The sequence below is a fragment of the Pyricularia pennisetigena genome (assembly GCF_004337985.1).
Source record: "Pyricularia pennisetigena strain Br36 chromosome Unknown Pyricularia_pennisetigena_Br36_Scf_29, whole genome shotgun sequence".
Classification (NCBI taxonomy): Eukaryota; Fungi; Ascomycota; class Sordariomycetes; order Magnaporthales; family Pyriculariaceae; genus Pyricularia; species Pyricularia pennisetigena.
The window spans coordinates 1-14,413 of record NW_021940941.1 but is presented as its reverse complement, the minus strand read 5'-3'; the positions used below and the strand labels follow the sequence as shown (position 1 = coordinate 14,413).

The 14,413-nt window shown below is 40.5% G+C and overlaps 2 protein-coding genes across 2 annotated transcripts; one reads left to right on the top strand and one right to left on the bottom strand.

The window, feature by feature from the left end:
• Window positions 1-1,134: 1,134 nt before the first annotated feature.
• Window positions 1,135-1,652, top strand: PpBr36_11467 (uncharacterized protein; the record flags this gene model as incomplete). Its single annotated transcript, XM_029898567.1, has 2 exons — window positions 1,135-1,204; window positions 1,270-1,652. The coding sequence occupies 2 exons, from the start codon at window positions 1,135-1,137 to the stop codon at window positions 1,650-1,652; spliced, it is 453 nt and encodes a 150-aa protein (XP_029743129.1).
• A 1,060-nt stretch (window positions 1,653-2,712) lies between these two features.
• Window positions 2,713-3,124, bottom strand: PpBr36_11466 (uncharacterized protein; the record flags this gene model as incomplete). The annotated part of the gene is made up of 3 exons (XM_029898566.1): window positions 2,713-2,906; window positions 2,991-3,034; window positions 3,090-3,124. The coding sequence occupies 3 exons, from the start codon at window positions 3,122-3,124 to the stop codon at window positions 2,713-2,715; spliced, it is 273 nt and encodes a 90-aa protein (XP_029743128.1).
• Between the last annotated feature and the right edge of the window lie 11,289 nt (window positions 3,125-14,413).

Here is a 14,413-nt window from a genome sequence, read left to right as displayed (position 1 = left end):
GCCCATTCTCGATTGCCAGGCTGTACTTTTTTCCTTCTTCCGCGTCTTTCGGACCCAGTTACGACCATTCCAGCGCAAATCTGGCCCATCATAAAGCCGGTTTCGTCGAAGTTGTACATGTCGCAGTCTTGGATGCCATATTTGGCCCTCATATTGGCCACCAATTGAAACCACGCGTTTAACGCGTCAGGATCTTCGCAAAAAGCTCTTTGGAAATCGTAAGCGCGAGAAAAACGCGTTTTTAATTCTGTGCGTCGTTGTACGAAGCGATAAGCCCATTGCTTGCCAACCGGTCGCGCGTCCCGCGCGGCGAGAAGATGATCGGCCATTGCGGCCACATCAGCGATCTGGGCTGGAAACCCTCGGGAATCTAGGTCCAATATATACTGGACAACTACTTCCTCTTCCCTTTCCGTTAGCTTTTGGTTGCCTGGCCGACGATTGGCCAAAGAAGCGATGCCGTTTATTCTGTCGTGTAGTGTCGATTTTGGGGCATTATATATTAATGCAACCTTTCGTATGCTTTTCTTTTTGCTTGATCGGAGCTCATTTAGAGCAAGAATGATTCGCGCTTCGCAATTTGATGATTCCATTACTGTTGGGGGAAAGAACACGTGTGGAAAATAAAGGATGAAACTGGGTTGAAAAATGTCCGGGGTCCTGATATGTCCGGGGTCCTGATGAACCACGTTAGTGCGCCCATAGATTGACTAGTTAACTCTTTTATGCGACTCGACCAAAGTATTTTACGCGAATAGTTTTTGGAGACTAGCTCGAGTCATAATTTAAGATATATAATTGACAACTTTTATAATTTATTATGCGAATCGGGCCATTCATTAATTATAATTATTTTTAGCAACGGCTAAGGGAAATTGCATAAACCTTTACGAAAGCTTATATATTTTACTCGTAAATTGCAGGTTTACACAAGAATATTCGAACATAAACTTGGCAAGGTAAAATAGTATATAATAGTGCGTTAAGCAGCCTGTGTGGGTGGAAACAAACAAAATCAATCGGCTTTATCAAATTAAAATATATAACCTTTGCAGGTCCTACCACCAAGTTACCTTGTTGCACCTTTTGTTTATTGTTCACTTTTATCTTCTTTCCTCCGAAACCATTAAAAATATGAAGTCCTCTTTGTTTTATCTCACCTTCGGACTTGTCCCGGCTATACTGGCGACACCCGGAAACCCTGGTAAGTCCTTTATATCTCTCGTTTGATATAATATTTGAAACTGAAAATAATTTCGATACCCCAAGGCGCGAGCGGTTCACAGAGGCGCTGTGGTGTTGTTCCGTTTCACAGCCAGACTGAAGTTTGGATGATTCCTTCCGCCTCGAGTGGTTGGATACTGCCGAAAGGTAAATATGAAACAAAGGACCGCAGCTGGGAAGCTTGCGCAAGGCGCGAGGCTGAGGAAGAGGGTGGGTTTTACTTCGACAGTCTTGAATACGTCGGTTCCTTTGGCGACACCGTTTGGTATAAAGGCACGGTGACACGTAAAGGCGAACCTACGGACCAAAAGAATCGTAGTAGGGGACCCGCAGCACATTTCACATTCTCCGAAGCAGCTGGTTATTTGACAGGGTATGGAGAGAAGAAGGACAGCATGCTGAGTGCCCTTAATAAGGCGCTGGAGTAATGGGCTACATGCTTACTAAATGGCTGGCGCCACCGTCGTAGCTTATTAGAGGTAGCATGGTGCATTTTATACCGATAGGCGGTATGTAGGGCTCCCCAAAAAAAGTCTTTTGGCGCAACTTGTATTGGCGGTTTGGAAGCGGAAAAACAATGTTAAGCAGAAAAGTAAAAAAATCAATCAAGTTTTAGCTGATTATAGTTATACTGTATTTGTCTCATTACTTCTTTCAAATTGCGTTTTGAATTAAGAAAATACGTGTTGAATAATTTAATTTCAAATGCCCAACTTTTTTCATTCGCATCACAGAGTACTGCACCAGCCGCAACAGCTTTTAATAATAGGACGTGTCCTATAATCATATTTTACTTTCAGCTCTTTGCTACTTTCTCTGGTAAGTATTCAAGTCGCCGGACTCTTTGAGCACAAATAGCACTACCGTTATTGTTGCGAATCAAGTTTGCGAGTTATTACTTGCCCGTGTCCTCTTCGGTCGTATCCGTCCTGTCGTGGCATAGCCTCCGACGATACTATGGGCCAACAGGCGCTTGATAACAAGTTTCTGTTTTTTTTTGGGATGTTACTGCTCGCCGCTGCGCATAAAGACAAACTACGCTTTTGCTCTGGGGAACTTTATACAGAGTTGAAAAAAAGAAGAAAAGAAAAAGAAAACTCAAACTCAGGTGTGCGGCCCGAATCCTAATAACAGCGTCACATGATAACGACAGTCCGCTCCTCCCAGCCATCCCATGTACCATCAAAGTTGTTTTTCCTGTCGCTGAACTTCCTGTAACCGGCGTCGCGAAAGATTTTTTCCAGTTCTTTGGTATCTTTCTTTTCCCTGGCTGCATGGCGAATGTCCCCTTTCGCACGTAATGGCCCACTGTGCCGGCTTCTACGAGCAACAACCCGTGGAGGTAGGCACTGAGGTGCAATAAACCCGAGCTCAGTTGTCCCTCTACGTGAGTGTAAGTTGGAATCAAGTCTGCCCGCAGGAAGACTGCATCCTTGTCGGGAATTCGCAATCGATGGTTTCTATTACTTACTCCACACTTTGCTCGGGTTAAGCAAGGTAGTGCTCCCAAAGGCAGATGCCCAGCTTCATGAAGGCGCGGTGTCGTGTCGTTTCCAATCCTGGCTGTCGAGATCTGCTTTGGCCGACCAGAGCAAGCCGCGGTGTGTATCCGCTTGCCAGATTCCCGGCCAGATAGGTGTCACCGATGGCGCGACCATAGGTCTTGGCAATGGCTGATAGCGCTGGCAAAGCGTCATAGTCAAAGGTTAGCTTGCGCAATAAGTACTCATTTAGAGTCTGGTACCAATGACGTGACATAGTCGTACAGGTATGGGCTAGACCCAAGGCCGCCAACGAGAATAATGCTGATCTGGAGTCGGATAAGGCTTTTTGGTTCGAATTAATGGACAGTTTAAATCACTCACCCTTGCCGCAGGATCTGATCTCCTGACCGCCTCATATTGGTCATCGAGCAATTCCATAATACAACGGAACTGGTTGTTAAAAGCTGGTTGGATTTCACGGTTTTGCTCATGGGTTAGTAAAACTGTCTGGAAGCAATAAAATTGATATGGCCTACCCATGGAAAAATATTCTCCTCGCTTTGATTCTGTTAAATCCTTTGCCTGCGTCGACTCCGTTTATTACTGGCGGATTAATTTTAATATAATACAATTTCGCCTATATCTTTAATTTGATAAAGTTTCAGGTTTGTTTAGTAATTTCATGCAAGATATTATAATATTACTATTAATACGCTCAAGTATCGCTTTTGAAATAATTAATTAGTTAACGTGGTTCATCAGGACCCCGGACATATCAGGACCCCGGACATTTTTCAACCCAGTTTCATCCTTTATTTTCCACACGTGTTCTTTCCCCCAACAGTAATGGAATCATCAAATTGCGAAGCGCGAATCATTCTTGCTCTAAATGAGCTCCGATCAAGCAAAAAGAAAAGCATACGAAAGGTTGCATTAATATATAATGCCCCAAAATCGACACTACACGACAGAATAAACGGCATCGCTTCTTTGGCCAATCGTCGGCCAGGCAACCAAAAGCTAACGGAAAGGGAAGAGGAAGTAGTTGTCCAGTATATATTGGACCTAGATTCCCGAGGGTTTCCAGCCCAGATCGCTGATGTGGCCGCAATGGCCGATCATCTTCTCGCCGCGCGGGACGCGCGACCGGTTGGCAAGCAATGGGCTTATCGCTTCGTACAACGACGCACAGAATTAAAAACGCGTTTTTCTCGCGCTTACGATTTCCAAAGAGCTTTTTGCGAAGATCCTGACGCGTTAAACGCGTGGTTTCAATTGGTGGCCAATATGAGGGCCAAATATGGCATCCAAGACTGCGACATGTACAACTTCGACGAAACCGGCTTTATGATGGGCCAGATTTGCGCTGGAATGGTCGTAACTGGGTCCGAAAGACGCGGAAGAAGGAAAAAAGTACAGCCTGGCAATCGAGAATGGGCAACTGCAATTTGTTGCATCAGTGGCGACGGTTACGATATTCCCCCGTATATCATCGTCAAAGGNAAATTGCAGTTGCCCATTCTCGATTGCCAGGCTGTACTTTTTTCCTTCTTCCGCGTCTTTCGGACCCAGTTACGACCATTCCAGCGCAAATCTGGCCCATCATAAAGCCGGTTTCGTCGAAGTTGTACATGTCGCAGTCTTGGATGCCATATTTGGCCCTCATATTGGCCACCAATTGAAACCACGCGTTTAACGCGTCAGGATCTTCGCAAAAAGCTCTTTGGAAATCGTAAGCGCGAGAAAAACGCGTTTTTAATTCTGTGCGTCGTTGTACGAAGCGATAAGCCCATTGCTTGCCAACCGGTCGCGCGTCCCGCGCGGCGAGAAGATGATCGGCCATTGCGGCCACATCAGCGATCTGGGCTGGAAACCCTCGGGAATCTAGGTCCAATATATACTGGACAACTACTTCCTCTTCCCTTTCCGTTAGCTTTTGGTTGCCTGGCCGACGATTGGCCAAAGAAGCGATGCCGTTTATTCTGTCGTGTAGTGTCGATTTTGGGGCATTATATATTAATGCAACCTTTCGTATGCTTTTCTTTTTGCTTGATCGGAGCTCATTTAGAGCAAGAATGATTCGCGCTTCGCAATTTGATGATTCCATTACTGTTGGGGGAAAGAACACGTGTGGAAAATAAAGGATGAAACTGGGTTGAAAAATGTCCGGGGTCCTGATATGTCCGGGGTCCTGATGAACCACGTTATATGTTTTTTTAAAATTTAATATCGTAAACCATCGTGTTTGGTAAAACATGTTTCGAAATTTTTTTATTAATAGAAATAAATAGCAATTTTTTATAATAATATCGTTTAATTGTTTATAATCCACGTATAATCGTAATTTTCCGTTTTTTTTGTACGAAAAGGATTGGGTATCCTATTGGTAATGTTAATAATTTAATATAACTTTTTTTAAAGTTTTTTGCAAGGTATTCGTTTAATACCTCCATTTATGTTGGATTTAAACCGTATATTTTATAAAATTTCGGTTGGGTTCCTTTTTTAAATGGTATTTCGTGGTCGAACGGGTTATATTCGGGTAATCCGGTTTCGAATTTTTCGTTAAATAATCGTGTGTAAAATTGTTATTTTTTTAATATTTTGCCGTTTTTGGTTTATCCGTTTATGTTTGGTGTTATAAAATTGGATCGGTTTTGGCCTGTAAATAATCGTTTTTTTTTCCGATATTGGTTCCGGGGTTGGTCGTTTTTTTTATAAATACGCCATTTGTTTTATTTAGTTCGTCCGTGCCCTACGTTTCCTGTGTAAACCTTTCCATATTGGAGGTTATTTAATAATTAAATGTTTTTCCCATTGGACCTGGCCGGTTATCCAATTTATTTTGGGGTTGTTTTTCCTAAACCAGGGGATTTTTAAAATTATATTTTTATCCCTCATTTCCGTAATATCCAAAATAATTTGTTTTTTTCGTCCGTAATTTTCCATCCAAAAATATACTGTTTTCATTTCGATAATACCGTTCCCATATAAAATTACCTTTTTTCCACGGTTTACAATTAATATAATTTTTTTTTATTACCAAAATATCCGTCGTTCCGTTACGATTTTTGGTAATATATAATTGCTTTATGCTCCATTATTAAAAAATGCTCGTATGGGTTTTTTATCGAATCGTATATTAAAAAATATATATTCGTGTTTTATTATTATATTTTGCGTAACGTTTAAAGTTTTTTATTTTATTTCCGTTATCGCCGTCCGGTACCCTATACCGTTTGGTTATTTTAATTTTTTGGCTTATTAAATTCGCGTCGTGGGTTTTTATTTTTTTGTTTTTGGGTGCGAGGTTGTTTTTCGTTTTAACCTCGTCGAATAAATGTTTGGTTGGTGCAGGTGTTTTGCGTGCGCTCGTGGGCGTTTATTTGTTTTTTACTTTTGGATTTTATATAATTTTGGTTATAAAAGCGGGTATTTGGTATCGTTATTTTCGTACGTGTTAATTTTGGGTTTTGGTTAATAAATGGATTTTACATATATTGCGAATACATTTATACCACGGAAAGTTTAATTGGTTATAATATATTATGGGGTATTTGTCGTTAGGCGTAAAAATTATTATTAATTCGTTTCGGAATTTAATTTTAATTTCCCAATTGGGTAATTTTTCGGTTATATAAATCTCGTTAATCCCGGTAATTAACCGTCGTCGAAAAAAGAAATTGTGGTAAATTTTTTTATTTAAATAAATTCCACAATTGTTTCGGAAATATTCGGCCCAAAAAACGCGGGGGTATTCCGGATATTTAATATTAAATATTGGGTGGTTTATAAACGTGGGATTAGGGTTTTTTATAAAATTTTATTTTTATTACACCAAATTATATCCTGGGAATTGGACCGACTAATTATTTCGGTATAAATCGATTTGTTTTTTATCGTATTTATAAAAATCGTTGGTTTTTTCCGCGTTATAGCGGTTTGGAACCATTTTTTTTTCGTCGTTGGAATTTTCGTTTAAAACGTTATTAAAGGATTTTTCCGTCGAAAATTGGTTGGTTTTCCTAATACGGTGGGTTTATTCCAATAATTCCGTATCGGATTTTTTTAAAACGTTCGAATCCGTAAATTCGGGTAATATGGCGTTTTATCGGTGTAAATTAATTGGTGGTTTTATTTTTGTAAATATTTGGTTTCCCATTATTAATATTCGGGTGTTTTTTGGTTTTTAAAAATACCATTTTACGTCCATTTTGGAATTATTATGGACTATATAATTATCGTCGTAATAAATGGTCCAATTTATTAGGTTGTATTGATTAAATTGTGCCTATTGGTAATTTGTGGCGTTAAATCCTCGTGTTTTTTCGGGTTTGCTTTTAAAATCGAGGGTAAAACCGGGGGTGTTATTTTAATTTCCGGGGCAATTTTTGGCGATATGCCCTGTTTTGTTACATTTAAAATATTTGCCATTTTTGGAATCTTTGCGAGGTTTTTTGTATTATATCGCATCAAAATCCATAAATCCGTTATATATCCCGTATAAAATGTTATATTAACGAAACGGTTTGGGGTATTAATATTTACGTTCGGTGTTGGTTTATCGCAAAATTGGGCCCCATACGTTGCGTTTTTCGCATCGTTCCAATTTTTTTTTCGTATTATCGGTTATTAATTTTAACTATTAATTTTACGTATTCGGTTAAAATGTCGGGTCGTTTTTTTTTAACAAATTCGTTTTTAATTTTCTTTTTAAATCCCGTATAAAAACGTACCATTAAAATTTCGGGGCTCCATAGTAATTTGGCGGTAATTTGTCGAAATTTACTGGTATATTTGGATACCGATTTGGTTTAAATAAAGCGTACCAATTTACGTTTAACCGTGCGTTCCTCGTTTGGGTTGCCGAATGCTCCCTTAAAACATTTTTCGAAATTTTCGTAATCGTCGAAAATGCGGTTAGTTTTAATTTTACGGTTTTTTTTCCTTTTTATAATCCAAATAATTTCGTAAAATGGGTTCGAACCAGGCGAACGCGTCGTTTTTTAAAAACGAGGTTGCGTAAACAATTTTATTTATATTATTGTCGAAATTATCCTCGTTAAAATGTAGGTATGCTCGGATTTCCGTAAAAAACTCCTGCAAAGTATTTGTAATACCATTAAAAAACGTAAGTAAAAAATGTTTAATGTTATTTTTATTAATTCGGTTAATTTGTTCGGTTATTCGTTTTTGGAATTGTCGATTTTCGGTTTAAAACGTCGCGACCATTTAACGCAAAACGTTAACGTTGGCCGGAACGTTAATAATAAAGGGGGTTTAAAGGGTGGTTTTGTTGGAAAACATTATATCGGCGGTATTATTCGGTATATTTTAAAATAAAATATTAAACAGGAGCAATTAGAATATTACGATTAAAATATCGGGGTAATTTATTTTTATAGTAAAATATAATGGGTTAAAACAATTAAACGTTTAATTGGGTAATTGGGTATTTTTAATAATTGGGGTGAAATTATAATCGGTTTTAAATAAATATTAAAGTTAATTAAAATTTAATTGCTGCTAAACAATCCTAAAATCGAATTTATTTACATGGTAATAAGCGTTTTTTATATAAATTATATTCCAAATGTAATTATGGTAATCACCCAATAATCACAATAATTATTATTGTTGTAATTTCCCCTAATTATTTAAAAATCCAAATAATCACCTTTCCTTGGCAATCACGTAATGTCACGTGATTGGTCCCTTACGTAATCCTGTCTCCTGCCGGTCGGTGTTTCCTCTAACCGAGTGTTGTCAGGAGGGGTGTAACCCCACCTGGCCTTTCTGGTACCGGCCCAACTGTCTGGTCGTAACACGATACCGTATTAGATCCAACCGGCAGGTATTGAAAAATTTTGTTTTTAAATTCCCACTGAGTGAATATACAAATTCGACCAATAATTTTTGCGTGTTTAGCTCACAACTGTGATTTAGATTGCGAGTAAGATTTACGCCTCGATCTTGTGCTGTTGAATAGGAGGGCTCGCGCCAGCTGCGCTCGGATCCCATTACACGGCTCCCTTGGAGAGAGCTCAAAAACAGCGGCCTCACAGGGTTTGAAGCAAAACTCCGGCATTTCAGTAGAATGCTGCATTGGATACGTTTTCCTGTAGACTGACCATAGATTGCCCACGATGAATCCAACGAGACAAGACTATAAAGCCGGTTTCGTCGAAATTATAAATATCGCAGTCCTGGGCGCCGTATTTGGCCCTTGAATTGGCCACCAAACGTGGCCGAGGTGCTGATATGGCTGGGGTACTGATAAACCACGTTACCGTGAGTTTATTATTAATATTATTTCATTAGTAATATATTTAGCACATACCTAAATAATACAACTAATATCAATTGGGGTGGTTGGGAACAATGGATGGCTGGGACTGATCCGACTTACCCCGTGTATTTCGTGATCCAATAACAAGCCCATTTTCTCCCATACCTTCAACAATCCCGAATTCGTCCATATTATGTACGTTTTCGGGGTCAAGGGTCTGAACCAAAGGAACGTTGAGATATTGAAACCATTGTTTAATTGTAATTGTAGTTGCACCATTTATACGTACTTGATCCATGGGCTTGGATCTTTGTGATTGTAATACAAGGTTCCGGGCCATAAATGGATCAATCCAATGTTTTCCGACGGTTGAGGTATATCTCCAGAAGCAAGCAAATCCGGTTCACGATTTCTCTGATCTCCGTATGCATTGGGGGGGGGGAGGGGGTAGCCCAATGTCTCTTGACGTAAACAGCACTCGGATAACATCGACTCTTGGGTCTTATCGAGCTTTTGGCGTGAAATGTTATATTGGGAACGGGATAGGTGGCTTTGGAGTTTTTCCCGAAATATAATGATTAGAGTATTGTTCTTTTGGGCCGCTATTGCAATTGGGGCCCCGTCGAGGACGGCCCGAACGGCTTGAAGTAAATCTAATTCCGAATATTGCTTCATTCTGTAAATAGCTTCAAAATAAGCATAGAGACGATGGTGTGGGATTGAAACTGAGCAGGAATTTGACAACGTGTCCGTAGTGTTGAAACGAGGGTGTGTGTCGACGTAGTATCCGTGAAGGGGGGTGACCGTGAAGGGGGGTGACCGTGAAGGGGTGGGTCGACTTGATAGAGATAACCTAAATACAACAGTTTGCATTGAATGTTCGTTTTAACCCCGAATCCTTATCCGCAAATGGTGTTTATAAACAAATACAAACCAGCATTTGATTATTTCCCCTGCCGTCTACCACAGCCAGGAAACTTGAACCGGAAAGACTTGAGGCGAGATCCGATATTAAAACACCCTGGTCGCTTTTCTAATGCCCCTCCGTCAAGTTTCACGAGCTCCTCTCTGTGGTAATGGTCCGGAGTAAAATATACTCTAGGTTTATCCATATGAAGTGTAAACCCCAGTTGTTCCAGTTGATTTTTTGCAAGCTCGAATTTTGCTGGTCTGTTACTGCTATCAACCCAACTCCAATATTCGGAGGACGGTGATGATTCAAAAATATTATAACCTGTCTCTTGCCATTCCTTCGTTTTTTGATATTTCTCGAATTCCTTCAGTCGATGATCAGCAAATATCATTTGTCCGGCGTATTCTACCTCTTCCGTCGTCCACAAAATGTAAAATCCTCCCCTGCCATCACGGACGTCTTGATGGCTGGGGCCACCTTGACGGTTGACGACGTATAGGTAACTCGATAAACGTGAGTGGTCATAGGGACCGTGGCGGTCGACGAAGCCTTGATTATCGTAAGCTTGCCTTTCGAGGACGCTATCACCTTTAGGGACAGCTCCGCCATGGACGGCGGCCAATGTGACCGCAGCGAAGGCGATATATTTTTGAATTGACAAAAGCATACTGTAACGAAGACAGCAGTCGAATAATAGAAAGTCGTTCTGTTCAGCGAAGAGCTATTTTCAAGCTTAAATGATAATTGAATTGTAAACTAGTCACTCAAGTTAAAGAGTTTTAAATGTTATCGTATAACACTTCGGCTGGGCTTGTAGCACATTATATACAATTTTAACTCGTGTTTTGGAATATTGATATAACAAATATCCATTAATGGTGTAACCTTATATAATTCAGCCGGGTGTACTCTTTAATCATGTTTGGTAAATTTAAACAGCAGTTACTAAGTTTATTTTATAAATGCCTGTCGTTATTCGGCCACTCCGAGAGTAATAAGACGGTATTTATCAGAAATAAATAAGAGTATAATTAAAATATAAGTTATCAACCAATATTATTTATTTTCTGCGAGCCAAGTGTTGTAAAAAAAGAATTATCCACGTAAATATACAATATTTAGCTCAAAATAATACTTGGGTTCTTTCCGACCACGAATTGAAAATAATTTAATTATTTATAATTCCCCCCCTAAAAGCATCAACCCGCTCCACAACGAAAATAGAAAAAAGCAAAGTTTGGAATACGGAAAGACCGAGATTGGGCCAAATTTTTAAAATATGCCGATTTCTGGTTGGGGTAACTTTTACCCGAAAGCCCAAAAATGGGTTTAGCGACTGTGCCACAAGCTCAACGCTCATCATTCACCCAGCTGTCACGAAAGCGATCCCAAAAAGACAAGGCTGCAATATAGGGGCGATTTTATTTAAAGATCTAAAGCTAAGTGTAAAGGAAGAAGAAAGGCACGCAGTGCCAATCGCGCACACGCGCCTAAACGAATAAACAATAAACGAACCCTGGCGCCTTGTCACGTGAGGTGGAGCTAGTCACGGTTGGCAGTCGGCCAGGCGCGCGTATGCCTTTCTTCCTGTACATCTAGCTTCAAATATTCAAATAAAATCGCTACTATATTACAGCCTCGTTTTTTTGGGATTGTTTTCCTGACGGAGTGGTAATTCACTGTATTTATCTAGCTACTGTGACATTTGGACCATGAGATCACCAGACCCTAAACCTGACCCCTGACCAACGACCCACCAAGGTGATACTTTCATCTACGTTGCGTTAAGTTCAAAATTTTGTTTGTTTCCTTTCCTCTCTAGTGATAATATACTAGCTTCCATGCTATGCTTACCCTGGCCGTGACAAATACAATATCAGCTGAGGCCCAGCAAAAAATTAGTTTCTTAAAAGCAAAATTGGAGGCGGTACTGCCGGTTAAAAGGAAAAGGGTAATTCCGGATCCCAACAAGCTTTCGGTCAGCAAAAAACACGTTTATAAAGCACAGGAAAATAATAAGGATTGTTTAAAAGATTATAACAATGCAGAAGAGGTTAACGAGCCGGGGCAGCCTAACAATAATTGTATTGTTGTACGTTGATAGTTTTATATTTAAATCGGTTTATCAAGGGGGGTCGGAGATGTGGGGCCCAACGTTATACGAAATGCGCGAAACTTCGCGTCGCGCTTTGGTTGGGTGGTAAGGGGGGTGGGCCCGTGACCAGGGGCCTTAATTTATGGGGCATTAACGCATACGCATGTGGAAAAAGTGCCGATTAATAGCCACAAAAGGGTCAGTTTTGAATATATAAATTTATAAAAAGAAAGAAAATAGGAATATTTTTGGTACAGGAAATTACAATAATAAACCGTCATGTTATTTTTAGCTCACCGCATGGATATGTACGAGGCAGGATTCCTATATTTGCCAAAGTAAAAATGGATAGTGCAATTGTGAGCGTTGAGTTTTCAAGGGCTTTAAATTCTAATTAACGAAATTGTTAATTTTGCCAGCACCCCCATGTATAGCCGCTAAATTCTCAGCGCTTGAAAGCCTTTCGCCTACTTTGCTTTCTCCATTTCCACCCACATTTCCGAAAGGCACTTTTTTCCATCAGTTTTTAATCACGCGCTACATTTAGCATATCTCACCATTTACTATAGTTTATGGGTTTCAAAGCCATTTTCGCTGCCTTCGCTGTTGCCACGGCCTGTCTCCCAACGGCTTTTGCAAATTTCCAATGTGAAATAAAGCATTATTGTAGTAATATAATTTATCCAACCATATACACCGCTAATATTAATAGTCAGATAACCCCCTTAGACGAGTGGATTCTTATTGGGAAAAATTGCCGACCACGGACAATCGAATTGCAAGACGGTACGAGACTTGCGTATAGGCTCAAAGGGGAAAAGAAATGGCAGCTGAGCTAAAACGTTTTAATAATTACAACGGGGTTTAAGTATTTTGTTTCGGCTGTTTATTTGGCTTTGGGATTTAACATGGGTTAACACCGTCCCATGTTTTTTCTTCTTCGCCATTTCTTTTCTTCTTCTTTTTGTCTGTTTTCACTTTGATTCCTTTAATAGAAACCTATTCGGAATTACGCAAACAAGAAACTACCATTTTCCCTTCTCCTCACTTTTCCATACATTTCCAGCACAGCCACAACTGCAAACGGGACTGGGTATGAGCAATTCATTAATGATGCCAGGGCATGTCTTTCAAACATGCTTCGCAGCGGCGACCAAATCCCGCCCCCGATTGCACGGCCCATGTCACCAGTGAGAGCAGGGGAGGCATGCATTTTTCGCGCAGAGATATGGTAGTAGTAGTAGTAGTAGTAGTGTCTTTTAACGCTGGGCCGCGCCGAGCGCCGGCAACGCCGGTTCTCCGCGCATGCAGCCGCGCGTGGAGCATTACGGCGCGTTATCTCAGTTTACATAAGTTTATATAGCGGATCGGTCGTCACCGGCCGGGCCCGGGGCTAAGTAGGGTGGGTGCCTGCTGTGGCCCTGCAATTTATATTCTTGCAAAGGTATAACCAACCTGCGGCGCCTTCCGCCGTTTGACAGGCCATTAGAACCTTTGCCTTACATTATACCGGTTTCGTCCATACTCCAACGATTTTAAAGTTTTATAGCACCGATAAACGGATTGGTAAATTAAAACACCTTATAAACTTGCGTTATATTATTGTTGGTTTGTGCACGCAATTTCAACCATAACTCGGCAAACAATTTACCCTTTAGATTTAAATTTGTCTTTTACTTTAATTGCATTCTCTTTGCTCTTTTGCAATCGATATACATTTCGCAAATCCTTACATGAAAAACCCCCAAAGCAACAAGCAGCGGCAGGTTTATCACGGCAGCGCATTTAAAGCTTCTTTTATGTCACGCGAGTAGCTGATAATGCCAGATAAACCGGTTAATATCCCTTTTAATATAAATAAATCTTTGGGCTTATATTTTATTGGGCCAATTATCTACCATACCTTTCTCGCGCTCCGATTTTTTCTGCTCCATCCAGGAAGGATGCTTAACATCATTATATGGTGGATAAACCCTTTGTTTACACAAGGCTTGGTGGAAATTAAACTACATATGTCACGGCCAGGGTAAGCATAGCACGGAAGCTAGTCTATTGGCGCCTATCGACGAAGATTCTACTCTGAGGAGAAGAAAGGAAACAAACAAAGTTCTGAGCTTGACGCGACGTAAATAAAGGTATCACCCTGGTGGGCCGTTGGCCAGGGGTCAGGGTTAGGGTCTGGTCATCTCATGGTCCAAATGTCACACTACCCCCTTCCAAACCTCGTATGTCGACGCAGGAGATCATGCGAGGCTCTTGTCAAATTAACCATGTCGTCGCTTTTTCCTTTTACCGTTCAACTCTCCATGCTCCGCCACGTTATCCTCCTGATTCGGTTCGTCCAACTTATCCTCGGCAGCGGCTTTTATCCAGATTGCCAATCGCTTCGGCGGTCCTGCGGCATCTTT